This window comes from Procambarus clarkii, chromosome 17 (genome assembly GCF_040958095.1).
Source record: "Procambarus clarkii isolate CNS0578487 chromosome 17, FALCON_Pclarkii_2.0, whole genome shotgun sequence".
In the NCBI taxonomy this organism is placed as follows: Eukaryota; Metazoa; Arthropoda; class Malacostraca; order Decapoda; family Cambaridae; genus Procambarus; species Procambarus clarkii.
Window position 1 is genome coordinate 44,437,692 of NC_091166.1, and position 14,893 is coordinate 44,452,584.

The following is a 14,893-nucleotide window of genomic DNA, read 5'->3' on the forward strand; positions in this document are numbered from 1 at the left end:
TTCATTGACAACTCGAATAGAGGATGTTAATAAAGAACTAGAAAAGTGCAGAGAGGAAATAAGAGAGACATGCTTAAGTTGTAAAAAAAAAAGATAAAAACGATCAAGGAAGTGCGTGTGGAAGTCAAAACCAGAAATGACCAACACGAAGCAGAAATTAGACAAGCAGTTAGGAAAGAACTGGTTACCAACAGTAAATTAGTGCAAAACACTGCAGATAGAAGTAAGTTCACAAAAATTTTTGGGTGTTTAGAAAAGGAAATATCATCTAGGGTGGATAGAGGAGCAGAAGAGATGAAAATTGTTGAAAAAATAGTAGGTTTAGGAGAAGGCCTCACTTCAAAGATAAATGTCAATGATTTTAGGAGGATATGGCAATATGAGAAAGACAAGAATCGCCCCTTAAGGGTGCCATTTATTGGAGTGAAACTAATGGCGGAAGTGCTTGCCCGAAACGTTGTGGGTATTAGTGGCTTTAGGCATAGTATGTATTCGCTCTATCTAGATATACAGTATTCTGTTTGTAACTCATTTTGAATGTATGTACTTTTACCAATAAACATAAACATTGAATAAATAAACAATAAACATTGTTGTTTGTTTTGCTTAGAAAAGCCAGGAAATTGCAGTGTGATAAAGATGAGAAACTTCGGTCATTAAGACCTCAAAGGAAGACAAGATAAAACCTATAACTAAACCTCAATGAAGTAAAATGTCTAAATAGGAATAGAAATATTGGGATCGTCTCAAAGCCCTCCAAATGTACTCACTAGAAAGAAGACGAGAGAGATATCAAATAATATACACCTGGAAGATACTGGAGGGCCAAGTACCAAATCTACACAGTAAAATAACAACGTACTGGAGTGAACGATATGGAAGAAAATGTAGAATAGAACCAGTGAAGAGCAGAGGTGCCATAGGCACAATCAGAGAACACTGTATAAACATCAGAGGTCCGCGGTTGTTCAACGTCCTCCCAGCAAGCATAATAAATATTGCCGGAACAACCGTGGACATCTTCAAGTGGAAACTAGATTTATTCCTCCAAGGAGTGCCGTACCAACCGGGCTGTGGTGGGTATGTGGGCCTGCGGGCCGCTCCAAGCAACAGCCTAGTGGACCAAACTCTCACAAGTCAAGCCTGGCCTCGGGCCGGGCTTGGGGAGTAGAAGAACTCCCAGAACCCCATCAACCAGGTATCAACCAGGTAATGAAGAAGAGAGAAATTCATTTTTCTTCATAGTGATAGGGACTGGAAAGTCAGTGAAATGGTACATAAAAACAAAGCAACAAAATCATTAGAGGAAGGTGGAGAGAAAATGTTCTTGAAAATTGTATATACTGTACCAACATAGATGGAATGAGACACAAAATACTGGAGCTAAAAGATATAATTCACCTTAAGGTCCTAGATATTGTCGCACTAACAGACGAAACTTGAAGATAATTTAATTAAGGTCGTATTCCCAAAAGCTGCTCAATTTGGAGACATGATAAGAAAATTAGGAAGGGTAAAGGTATAGCTATGCTGGTGAAAGGACATCTGAAGTTAAGAGTGTTAATAATCAACAGCACTCGAGAAGTTGCTATAATGGCATTGCAGGTTTGGAATCAGGATGATAAACTGATAATTGTAAATGCCTAAAGCCCACCAGCAAGCAACACATGGACAAAAGAAGAACTAGATGATAAACGAGAGGGCCTCATAATAGTCATGAGAGAGAGTATATAAAAGCAGATAAAGATAAATCATGATTGTTGGTAACTTGAAAGCAATAGGCTGGGAGGCCTACGAAGCACGAGCGGAGGACATTTGGACAGGCAGATTTGTAAACCTCATTCTGGAGACAATCATGTATCAACACGTCAAGCAGGCCACAACAATAACAGAAGAGGATGTTCCATCAGTACTGGATCTAATATTCACTAGAAAAGAAGAAGAGATATTTGACATCCTGTACCTTCCCTTGGGAAAGCATTATCATGTTCTGTTGGCAATTAAATATGTTTTGCAATATAATCTAGATTAATGGAAACACTGAAACAATTGATGAACTCGATGTCAAGAGAGAACACTATGGGGGAACAAAGAAAATTCTTTAATGAGTTTAATTGGACAGACTTGTTGCTAGGCAAGGATGTATGACAAATTTTGCAAAATATACGATGAAGGCATTAAAAAATTAATACCAAAACAGATGCAAAACCAGAAAGCAGGATAGGCTCAACAGAAATTGTGAGAGGACCAGAGTGGAAAAGCCAAGAAAATGGGGTACAATATAGGAAGAGGCCTAACCCTCAAACATACCGGCACTACAAGCACGCAAGAAACTAATACACAGCAGTGAAGAGATAGGCAGAAAAGAACTTTGAGAAATGGGTTGCAGAAAAATGTAAAACAGATCCAGGCCTTTTCTATAAATTCACTAAAAGCAAGCTGCATATAAAGGATAAAATCCAGAGATTGAGAATGTATGTAATACAGGTTTATGGAAAATGAACAAGAAATATGCGAAACACTAAATGAACAGTTCCAAAGTGTGTCTGTACGAAATGAGGTTTTCAGAGCCGGACCCAATGCCAATGCCAATTTCAGAGCACACCATAAAAGACATAGAGGTATCTTAAGATGAAGTGGAAAAATTACTCAAGGGGCTAGGTAGAAACAAAGCAGTTGGACCAGATGGAGTTTCACCTTAGGTTCTGCGAGAAAGTGCAAATGAGCTGGGCATTCCACTCCAATTACTATTCCAGCCATCCTTGTGCACAGGAATCTTAGCAGATATATGGAAAAAGGCAAACATAATACCAATCTATACAAATTGTAGTCAAGAGGACCTCTAAATTATAGACCGGTATTATTAACATGTTTGGTAGTCAAAACACTAGAAACAGTAGTTAAAGCCAAATGAGTTGAACACCTATAGAGAGTAACAAAATAATAACGGATAGACAGTATTGTTTTCAAACAGGAAGACCTACTTAGTTTTTATGATAAGAGCCACGGAGATTATACAGGAAAGAGGTGGTTGTAGGTTGTGTCTATCTGGACTTAAAAAAGGCTTTTGACAAAGTCCCACACAAGAGGCTGTTCTGGAAACTGAAACATGCTAGAGGAGTGACAAGGAGACTTCTGACATGGATGAAAACATTTCTAACTGACAGGCAGATGAGGGCAGTAATCAGAGACAATGTATCTGCCTGGAGGAGTGTTGTTAGCAGAGTACTACAGGCTTCAGTTCTTGCACCAGTAATGTTCATCATCTGCATAAATAATCTACCAGAAGGAATACAGAATTATATGAACATGTTTGTGGATGATGCTAAGATACTGTTGAAGATAGGAGACTGCAGATGATTGTAATGCCCTTCAAATTAATCTTAGATGAAATAAGTGCTTGGAATGTCAAGTGACAAATGGAATTCAATGTGAATAAATGCCATGTTATGGACTGTGAAATTAGAGAAAATAGACCACACACAACTTACAAATCATGTGGAAAGAAATTACAGAACTCTAATAAAGGTGCAAAGGCATGCTACAAAATGACTTTCGGAATTGAAAAACAAGAGTTACGAGGAGAGACTCGAGGCGTTAAACATGTCAAAACTAGAAGATAGAAGAAAAAGAGGTGATATGATCACCATTTACAAGATAATAACAGGAATCAACCAAATTGACAAAGAGGAATTCCTGAAACCAGTAACATCACGAACAAAAGGACACAGATTCAAGCTAAGGAAACAAAGGTGCTGAAAAACATTAGAAAGTTTTCTTTTGCAAACAGAGTGGTAGATGGTTGGAACAAGCTAAGTGTGGTGGTAAAGGCCAAAATTCCCAGTAGTTTCAAGGCGTAATACGACAAAGAGTACTGGGAAGACGGAACACAACGAGCGTAGCTCTCATCCTGTAACTACACTTGGGTAATTACAGCCACACACACACATGACAATATTAAAAATGGGTCATTATAATTATAGGAAGTAACCTATCAGGAGGAGTAAATGAAAATGAAGAGTACTGCTGCGTGGTACGATCACGTTTGGACAATCACTCTCTTGTGTATGGAGCAGAAGTGGATGGAGCTGATCCCTCCCAATATAAAACACCTCATGCTGACCTTAGAGCTTTTATAGAGCTTAAAACTAGTAAAGAAATCATAGCAGACAAAGATTATCGCAATCTATACAGGTAAGACAAGCTAAGTGTACTGAGGAAGCTGGTAAAAGGATACAATATGATACACTACTGTATATTTCTATTACAAAGACATATTTGTGTTAGAGCCCTCATATAGCAGTCAAAACTGTGTTGTGTGTGAAGTTTGCCGTTTTCTAACAAAAATTATTGTACAGTATTTCGTAATGCTAATGACTAATCACTGACATAATAACACAGGATAAAATCTCACACTTATGTACAGGTATTTATATATTTTATGTAAAGATTTGAACTATACTAAGTCTTTTTCACTCTCTTGAGTATATTATCAAGATCTGAGTACTGTATATGGCTTGGACAAGAGTTACATCATAACGACTAATATAGTTGCTACCTAGGATTGAGTCCTCTTATTCTTCTTCAACTTCTGATCATGTCAACTCCATTCCCGATGGCTGGTGTTCCTGAGGGGATTTCTTTTAGGTAATTGTGATCAGTTGTCCTTTCTCTGTCTTCCTGGAATTCTGAGAACTGGAGTTGTTGTTAATAAAGGTATCTGTCCAGATAATATTCCTTGTAACTCACTCCATACCCAAAGGAGAACATCTTTTGGGACTACAGTATTTAGATTCAACCATTTGTTCAAATCTAATTTTAATTGATTGACATCGATTAATTAATTAATCCACATCGAAATCCTTTTTACGTCACCCATCGCTTGGTTCACGTCTTGCTCCAAGACCGGCCACCCGCAATGCCCAGGACTTTCTAATCTATTACACCCAAAAATATTCTTTGGCCATTAAAATCAACTTTCTGGCACTTTAACAGAATTCTCTCTTACATGTCTATTCCATTCTATGTTAAATCTTTGCAATGATTCTTTGCAATCATTGTTCCCTAGCTCACTCCCTATTTCGATGTCATTAATTTGTCTCCCTGTTAGTTAGCACAAAGTCACAAAGTCTAAAATATTATTTTTCCGCGTTGGTTCCTTAACCAACTTAACTGCCCCGCCTCCAAATATGACACCCACCACTGTGCAGGAAGTAAATTCTCTTGAATTTTTTTTTATTATTTTTTTTTTTTGAAGTGTCAAAAACCCTTTCCTCAGTATGGGTATGTAAAAAAAAAATCGAAATTGTGTTTACTTTGGTTGCTATGGGGTCCTTAAATTGGCACATGACGTCATCATTCCCCATTCGCCCGTGACGTACGCTCCCGGGGCCAGTTGGGCACCCGGGGCGGGGCGCGCGAGTTGCCGCAAATATATTTATGTTAATTTTTTGCACACAGTTCCAAATACATTTTATTTGTTTTTGCGTGCTAATCCTATGTATAATGAACACGTACACTCTATTATGGCAGTAAAACATCTGTACTGTCAGAAGACACTGTGTTATGTGCATGACATTTGTGTACACATATGTTGCACATATTTACCATGTATCATGCTAATTTATGTATATATACAATCTATTTACACACTATACACTGTTACACACTATATACATTCACCATCAACACATTCAGAACACCGCAAGTGTGAGCAGCCACATCCAGCCAGCCCTCCCTCACTCCTCCAACACTGCTCCTCCCATCATACAGTTATTCACACCAATGTTTCATGTTCATTTATGTATATTTACAACATATGTACACACTATACACTGTCACACACTACATACATTTACCATCAACACATTCAGAACATCGCGAGTGTAAGCAGCCACACCCAGCCAGCCCTCCCTCACTCCTCCAACATTGTATTCGCCAACATTGCTCCTCCCATCATACAGTTATTCACACCAATGTTTCATGTTCATTTATGTATATTTGCAACATATGTACACACTTTACACTGTCACACACTATATACATTTACCATCAACACATTCAGAACACCAAGTGTGAGCAGCCACACCCAGCCAGCCCTCCCTCACTCCAACATCTTACTCGCCATCATTGCTCCTCCCACCATACTGTTATTGCTTTTATTACACTATTTACACATGCTATATATACTTATCTACATGTTTTATTTACCAGAACTATGCAAGTAAGCCAGTATTGTGTCCAAACAGTACAGTGGCCACCATACACTGCATGAGAAATCACACAGCAGACGATGCTACGTTTACAACGTCACCTCCCTCACTTGTTGTTGTTATTACACTATATACACACACACACTGTATATACCCATGTACATATGTGTTCCCATAGCAAATCACGAAGCTAGTATGGTGAGCAAAACAAGAGTGGCTGCCACACAGTGAGGCTATCTCAATTCTCTCCCTTCCTCACCAAAATTCCTCCTTCCACAATTCTATGCACAATGCTAATTATAACCACAATCCTGGTCACTAATTCCTGTAAATGAATAATTGACCACAAGTTTATTTTGAAAAGGAACCTATGAAGTGGTTTGAAGATTTCTAGATGGACGGAATAATACTGTGGTGCTGTGGCTAGCGTTGTGAACATTGTGAACAGCATTGAATCACTGATATTTGAACATTGTACCCAGTCATTATCACACTCAGACTCTTCTATAATACTATCATGGCTAAATAATACAGGTTATATATATATTTTGACATTAGGCGATGCTGTGGTCACACGCTGAACAGCAGTGCTGTGTGCTCATGCTGCGAGCTCCAGCCTAGGTTGCTCACTCACTACTGAGGCTCTCACACCCGGGAATGTGGACCACGATTTTTTTTAAAGATGGAGTCTGTTTACAAAAGCCCTGAGGAAGCTGATGTGAACCCCATGTAGCCACGGGAGTTTTGAATGGAACGTGAAAAATACAAATACCCAGAGGCGCGTAGCGCACCCCATGACGTGGGCCTGCAGGCGCATTGCACAGTTAAAGGGTTAATGTGTTGCGTAAGAAAGCAATCGCCAATTAATTCTATAAAATCTTCTGCTTCGTTATTCCCTGTTCTGTGAAGCCAATTTATTCCACTAAAATTAAAGTCACCTATGACACAAATACTTTTAGACCTAGATGCTCTAGATATTTCATCCCATAGATGCTTTGCTTCCATTCTAAGTTTGGTGGCCTGTATATAAATCCTATAATAGGATTTTTAGCCTTTTTGTTTAACCCCTGCACTGCGCACCTATTTTTGTCAAATATTTCATGATGTAGTTGTTAAGGACATATTTGTTGTTTTATAAATGTTCAGCTAATGTTAATGTCAAAATGTTTCCAAATTCAATAATTTTAATTTCAAATCACAAAGAGCGATGAAAACATTAAAACCCCTTAAAATATGACCTAATTAAAAAAAATCACACAACTCTCAGAGTGCCTTAAGGTGTTTTGCACAGTGCAGTGGTTAATTCTAACCAAATAGTTTCTGTGTGTGGTTCAGTTTTGAATCTTTCTTTGACACTACATTTAAAATATTCTTTGGCATATATTTCTACTCCCCTTCCATGCCTCATGTGTGTATCAGTATGAAAAAATTTATATCCCTTAATTTCATGCTCGGCTAATAGTTGCCTGTTTATTCGTCCATGTTTGTTAGTGCAATAATATCGAGTTTGTGTTCACAAGTGCAATTAAATCATCTACTTTGTTTCTTGGACTCCTGCTATCCTGTATCCACCCCCCTCCCCTTCCATGTTACTTTTACCCACACTATTTTTATTCACTCCCAAACCTTTCCTTGTCTCCTTTTGTCAGATACATTCCCATACGTCTATCATCTAATACTGCAGTTTAAACACAGACAAGCCCCATCAACTGCAGATTTCAATGAAGTAATATTTACTTTGTTGATAATTAACTGTATGTTCAACATGAGAATGCCAGTATAGCACACACCACTATAAATACTTTAAATAATGTATTAACATTAATTACTGTAAATTCACACTTAAATATTTTTGCATGTTATTTTTTCCTTGTACTACAGAGAACTTTATTATATATCATTATCATCAGGTATAAGTTCATGAAATGGTGGAGTCAATCAAGTCTAGTTGGAATACCAAGAGTTGTATGCGGTTTTCGAGATGCAAAAGGCACAGTTCACACGCTGGAGACATACAATGTTGAAGACATGCCATTCAGAGGACAGGTAAGGAGAGAGTGCATGATTTCTACTAAATGTGGGGATCCGCATCATCCTGTTCCAGATTGTGTATTGTTAATGTATATGTATCTGTAACTGATGTGGGGATCCTCATGTACATGGCCCAGCTCCAGATCCTGTCTTTTGTAGTTACGGATGGATAAATTGTTAACATTCTTACATGGTAAAATAAGTCAATTACTGAACAAATTGTCACTTTTTAATCTTGATTTAAAACATTATATGAGCTGGAGGTTCCCAAAAATATCTGATACAGTGGTACTGTACCTCCATTTACGAATTTAATCTGTTCCCAAAGACGGATTGTAACTCAAAAATTCGTAACTCGAAACAAATTTTCTCATAAGAAATAATGTAAATTGAATTAATCCGTTCCACATTCACAAAAATATTAACTTCAAAATACATTTCATACATAAAACACACACACATTTTGAACTATATTATGTACAAGTTATAGCTTACCTTTATTGATGACTTGTTGGCAGGTGGAAGACAGTGAGGAGGGGGAGAGAGGGAAGAGAGGTGTTACTGTTTGGAATGGGAGTCCCCTTCCATTATGACATCAGGCAGTGATGACTTCTCAGGGATACTCTCTCTCGTACGTTTTGCAGGCATACCACTAGGACCTGGTTGTGCCTCACTGCTTGTTTGTCTCAGTAAAACCCTCTCCATAGAGACTTGTTCTTTAGTCTTCTGGAGCTGTCATTGGATTAGCTTTTAGAGGATGTGGGAGCACAGGGTGGGGGTTCTCGGCTGGGGTCTTGGTCTTGGCTGTTTCTGCGTTGTCTGCCTTGCTGATGCTGTTTGGGCCGATCCTCCAGGAAGTGGTTTTTCCTAGTTTTCACCTCTGGCCTCGTGTGTAAACAGGCTGTATTGGCTCTGTCAGTTGGCTTCAGCTTGTGCCCTGGCTCCGCAGTGTTTTCACCGTTTTGTCCCCTATTGTTCCTGGAAGACTGTGTTGTTTCTGTAAGTGGCTTCTGCTTGTTGCCAGCCTATTTCAGACTTGTTGGTTCTTGGAGGGGGGGGGGGGGGAAATGCTCCTGGCCCTTCCTGAATGGTTGTGCCCAGGCTCGGGCCTCATTCGGTCTGGGTATGCCTATGTTGCCAATTCGAGTCTGTGAGTTCCCCGATGCCTTCTCCATCTGGTTGATGCGGTGTTCGCGCAGTACAAAGGTCGGCATCTCGGGGTTCGTGTCAGCCCTTTCGCAGGATGCCACTTTATCAGGGTGATGGAGGAAAGGCTCACACTTTTGCCAATGCCTGGTCCTGTGACTTGTGGGCATTTTGGGTCGTTCTTGAAGCCTTTGGTGGCATTGGGCGCTTTAGAGGAGTTGGGTCTGGGGAGCAGACCTCCTCCCCCTCCATTTGTCAGATCATCTTGGAGTGGGTTCATCCCTCCTTTCGGATGGCCCCATTGTCCCAGGTCCGCTTCATTCTCGATCCGGGTTGCTGGGATGCTTCCCTGGATCTCAGTATTGGCCCATTCCTATCCATCTGGGTTTGAGGCTTGGTTCGGTTTTGTTGCAGGGCAACATGCTTACCCCTTCGGTTGTCCCCTTCGTGTTAATTTGGCACCTTGCATTTTTACGCATTTGACTCGAGTTGTAGTGATACATCTTCGTCAGGTCTTGGCCTACCTCGATGACTGGTTGGTGTGGGCTCTCAGCCAGTCTGCTTATCTGCTAGTCAGGAATCTGGCTCTTTCCCAGCCTGCCAGCTTTGGGTTCCTGGTGCGCTGGTGAAAGTCCCAGTTGATCTCATCTCGGATTTGGACTTGGCTGGGCCTTGTGTTATTGGAGAGAAAGGGACTGCGTCCCTTTCTCTCCCTCCCGTGGCCTTGCTCTGGTTGCAACCAGAGTAAGGTTCCCGCCATCGGCTGTTTTTGGTGGGGGACTTGGATCACTGTGCAATTGCTTGTGCAGCTGTGCGAGAGCCTGAATTTTGCTTTTCTGGCTTATCCACTGGGGAGAGTTTGGCTTCGGAGGCTGTTCTGGTATCTAAGTGGAAGCCGCTTCCTCCGCTATCGCAATTGCTGAGTTCGACCCTCGGTGTCCCTGGGCCAGTTGCTGCAACACCGGCTTCCTCTTCAGGCTTTCGGGGTTTGGTGCCATGGTGCCTTCCTCCTCTCGTGCTTGATGTGTTCACGTACACCTTGTCTATCGGCTGGAGCTTTGTGACCAGTGTTCACCAGTTTAACTGGGGATACTGGCAGCTGTCCTTGTGCCGGGTTCCCTACATGATGCGGGAGTTGGGTGTGTGGGGCTGGCGCTGCGGAGGATTCGACTTCCCCGGGGCTCAGGTGATCCGGCTTCACTTGGACTGCTTCCCTGTGGTAACTTGTCTCAACTGGGGAAGGGGGGGTCGCTTCAGTCCATGGCTCTTTGGAGTGGGTCGCTTCAGTCCGTGAATCTTTGGAACTGGTCGCTTCAGTCTATGGCTTTTTGTATATGGTCACTTCAGTCTGTGGCTCTTTGGAGATGGTTGCTTCAGTCCGTGGCTCTTTGTAGCTGGTCACTTTGGGTGGCTCTCCTGCCAAGTTCTCAGGGTTTAGCTATCCGTTCTGTTCACATTCAGGGAGTGTCTAGACTGTTCGGCCGGCCGACCATTCTTGCATGCATTTTCACCTCCGGCCTGTGTTTGCGCCAACTGAACCTTCTGGTCTTTGAAACTGGATCTTTCCTTTCTTCTTCACCTTGGTTTGTGGTGGTCTCTTCAGTTTGTACTTGTTTTTAGTAGGTAATTTTTTGGGTGAAGAATGAGGCTTCCGAAGAGACCTGTTGGTTATGGATGCTTAGTTGGTTCGGCCAGGGGTGTATCACGTGCTGTGCACAGTGGCGGCTTTATGCCACTTCCTGCAGATCACCAGTGTCGATGGCCGTGCTCTGGGTAGTTAGGGTTTCCCTGGTTTTCAGTTCCAGGGCTCGTGTGTCTCAGGTTGTCCGTGGTATCTTTAACCACCGTGCTGCGCGGAGTTTATTGTGAATTTCCTCTGGTGCGCATGAAATAAAGTGTTCCCAAAAAATTATTTTTTCTTCGTAAAATGATAAATTCCCTTCCCTGAACATGTCTATGTAAAAATAAATACCAAATTCCACTTACTTTGGCTGTGGGAACATGGTCAAGGTGCGCTGTGACGTCATCAGGACCTGGTCGCCCGTGCGTGAATCACCCAGACACGGTCGCGCGGGTACATTCAAGCACCGGGTGTTGCCACGAATATATTTTCAATTATTTGTTTTATGTATTTCCAATGTGGTTTTATTTTCTTTTATCGTATATATTGCATATTTGTGTCCTTTACAATATGTATACAGTAGAATGTTCATAATGTTCCATGGAACTGTGGTGCCATTGAACCATGGAACCGTCTTTGTCCCTCTGCTACTTTGTGCTGCTTTGGGGCTTCTGTAGCAGCTGGCTGTCTTTGTCAGGTTACACTCCGTGGGGCTGCTGCCCCCCAGGTTCTTCCCTGTTTTCCTTCTCTGTGGGTAGTTAGCTTCAGGGAGCCTCCAGGGCTCCCCACAGAAAACCAGCGTTGAATGTAATAAATGCCAGTTTCTGGGTGAGCCCCCAAAGGCTCCCTGACACCCCTCCCCCAAAAGGGGTGTCAGGATAGTATATCATATACCCCCGTCTCCCCATATCATGGTTTGTGCAGTACAGAGGCATAGGGGTTTTGGAGGTCGAACAGAGCTCTGATGGTCCAGTATGTTGTCAATATGCCTGGGCCCGAGGCCACAAGGGGCTTTCTTCAGAAAATCAGCGGTGAATGTAATGAAACGTCACTTTCTGGATGGGCCCTGGTGGCTCCCTGACACACTCCCTCCAGGTCATTGGGGCATTTTCTCACAACTACCATAGAACTGAGGGCAGTGTCACCAGCTGACTGTGAGCTGCCTCCCTCTCCCTCCTTCCAAATGAAGGTGCTAGTTTTATATTGTTTCTATATTTTGTTTACATTGTTGGGGAGTTCTTTTGGCAGTTCATGAGGCTACAGTTTCTTCTACGTCCACCTGTGGATTTTGCCTTGCCAGGTGGTGGCATAAATAAATAAATAACAAGATGAAATACATGCTACTGCTCCCTGTACCTCTGTGAAGGGACCAGGTTCTGGCTCTTGACCTGCAGTAGGTCATATTGAACTCCACAGCTGTTACGACCCAGTAGATGGTAGACTATCAGTAGCTTCAGGGAGTCTCTGGGCCTCGCCTGGAAAGTGGGATTTCATTACATTCAATGTTGGTCTTTTTCACACGCAACAAGGGTTAACCAATGATTTTTATTGAGTATTCAAATTTCAGTATTTGTTATACACAATTGAATTTAACAGTAAAAATTTTTCAACAGGACTACTGGAAGCCAAATATAATGCTGAACTTTCTCAAGAAATTCCTGGATTTTGTTAAATACTCTGTGCATGAAGATAATCCCAAAGCAGTGTATAAGTTTGAGAGAGAGAGTAATGGAGGCAACATAACTTGTACATATTTAGGCTTTGACCCTGAATGGACATTTTTACCAGCCTGGTTTTATGAGAAAGTCTTTCGTGATGACCAAAAGGTGAAAACAGTGACAGGGAGTGAACATAATTGAAAGAGAGTCTCTGATTAAAGTTTTTTGGCAATGGACTGCCTATTCAGAGTGAAGAGTGAGAGAAAGTGATACAGGTTAAAATGATTAACTTCAACATTTTTCTATAGCCTGGAATGTAAAGGTTTATTGTATTACAGTAGTGTTTTTCTCACACTAGTATTGCACTAGTATCTCATTATATAGCTCGAAGTTGATACATTCTCATAGTGATTTCATTTGCTGCATCAAATTCCACTCAACCTCTCCCTCCCAGTAAAAATATCAGCAGGCCTACAACCACAATAATGCATATAAAGGTTTTGTGACTTACCTTACCACTTCAAAATAATAGTGAGGTGAAATATCTTATAATAACTGAGAAACACATTTAGATACGTACAAATTCATCATAATCCATCTTCAAAACTATTTAAAACAAAAAATAGAAAAGTCATTTTATTCTGTATTTATCATTTTGATCATATTATAACTATGAATAACCATATGACAATTCAGTCTAGCTAACTTTGCCTCAAAAGCCACTAACTTTGACAAGCAGGACAACTCCATGATTCACGATAAATATTATGCTCTTATTTTTATTTTTTTTTTATATATATTATGTCCCCAAAATATTTGTTTGTGAGGATTTTTGGTGGTCTGGGAACACATCTCCCATTTATAGCATTGACCATATGGAAAATCTCTCTCCACACTTATAGCATTGACCATATGGAAAGTCTCTCTCCACACTTATAGCATTGACCATATGGAAAATCTCTCTCTACATTTTGAACAACTGCTTTATGAACACATTCTCAGAATGTAACTTGTTCATATTAAGGGAACTGTCTGTACTCATACATGCACAGTTATTGTTGAAACCAAAAATGTAAAATGATTAATAACTTTCTCACCATGCTGCAATGTCATGTGTGGGAGTCAATGTGATTGACTCCCACCCTCCATCACCCCAACACCCTGCAATATGCTGACATGCTCTCTTACCTCATGATGCCAGGGGCTTGTACCACACTCATATGTTGTCAATTTCAGTCTAATACCTTACCACTACAAAAAAGTAGTGAAGTGAAATATCTTATAATAACTGTGAAACACATTTAGGCATGTACAGATTCATCATAATCCACCTTCAAAACTATTTAAAACAAAAAATAGAAAAGTCATTTTATTATGTATTTATCATTTTGACCATGGTATATGTTAGATCAATCATTGGTGAACAATGATTCAGGGTGTTCAAGGTGTTACTTGAAGGTTGAGTTATAGCATGTCGTGGAGAGGGTTGCTGAGTGGTTGCTGCAACTACAGCTGGAATAGAAGGTTCGGTGGGCGTATCTGTGGTTCCTTGATGTAATGCATCTAATTTACAGTGCATTTAATGCAGTAATTAAACAATAACCCAGAGACTAAGCCAGCCATTCAACCAGCATTGGTATTAGAATTTGAGTATTGATATATGGCTTGAAAGCATTTTTATATCTTGTTGGGTAATTTTGTGTATATTTCGAGTTGTCTAAATATAATACTTGTATAATAAATTCTCATTTTAATATTTTTGCTTTTGTTTACATTCCATTGTTTCAAAGACCTTAGGGCAGGTAAGCAGGGAGTGGAAGAACGGGGTGAGTATGCAGAAATCTTGAGCGAGGAATTGGAGACTAGGCGAAGAGAGGAGATAAAGATCGGTGACCCAACCATTGTGGATTTGAACTTGAGTAGATTGCAGTAGAGTTGAGTGGGGTATCATTTGTAGAACACACAGGGGCTGGGCTCGCAAGCAGCTGGCAGTTGATGGCAGCTGAAAGAAGTTGATGGTTGCTGGTAGTAGTTCTTCATTCTTGGGTCTTCATTCTTCAATCGCTGTTCTTCACACTACATTGCTCCTCCCATCCTTTCCTCCTCCTTCCTGTAGTTTTCAGCAAAATTGAATCACTGTTTTTCTTGGGTTTCGCGGAAGTCGTGCCTGTCCTACTTCTCGTTGACATTGCTGTGCTGTCATTTGAAGTTGTAGATGTGGTGTC

The 14,893-nt window shown here is 40.8% G+C and overlaps 1 protein-coding gene across 8 annotated transcripts in view; it reads left to right on the forward strand.

Annotated features, from left to right (window-relative positions):
- The window catches only part of LOC123772510 (decapping and exoribonuclease protein), a 38,566-nt gene extending 24,142 nt beyond the window's left edge, over nt 1-14,424 (forward strand). For all 8 annotated transcript variants that reach the window (XM_045765743.2, XM_069325919.1, XM_069325920.1 and 5 more), the window contains 3 exons: nt 3,984-4,194; nt 8,123-8,258; nt 12,624-14,424. In XM_045765743.2, the coding sequence (XP_045621699.2) occupies nt 3,984-4,194; nt 8,123-8,258; nt 12,624-12,869 (593 nt within the window). In that variant the 3' untranslated portion in view covers nt 12,870-14,424. The remainder of the gene's footprint in view (nt 1-3,983; nt 4,195-8,122; nt 8,259-12,623) is intronic.
- The last annotated feature ends 469 nt before the right edge of the window (nt 14,425-14,893 follow it).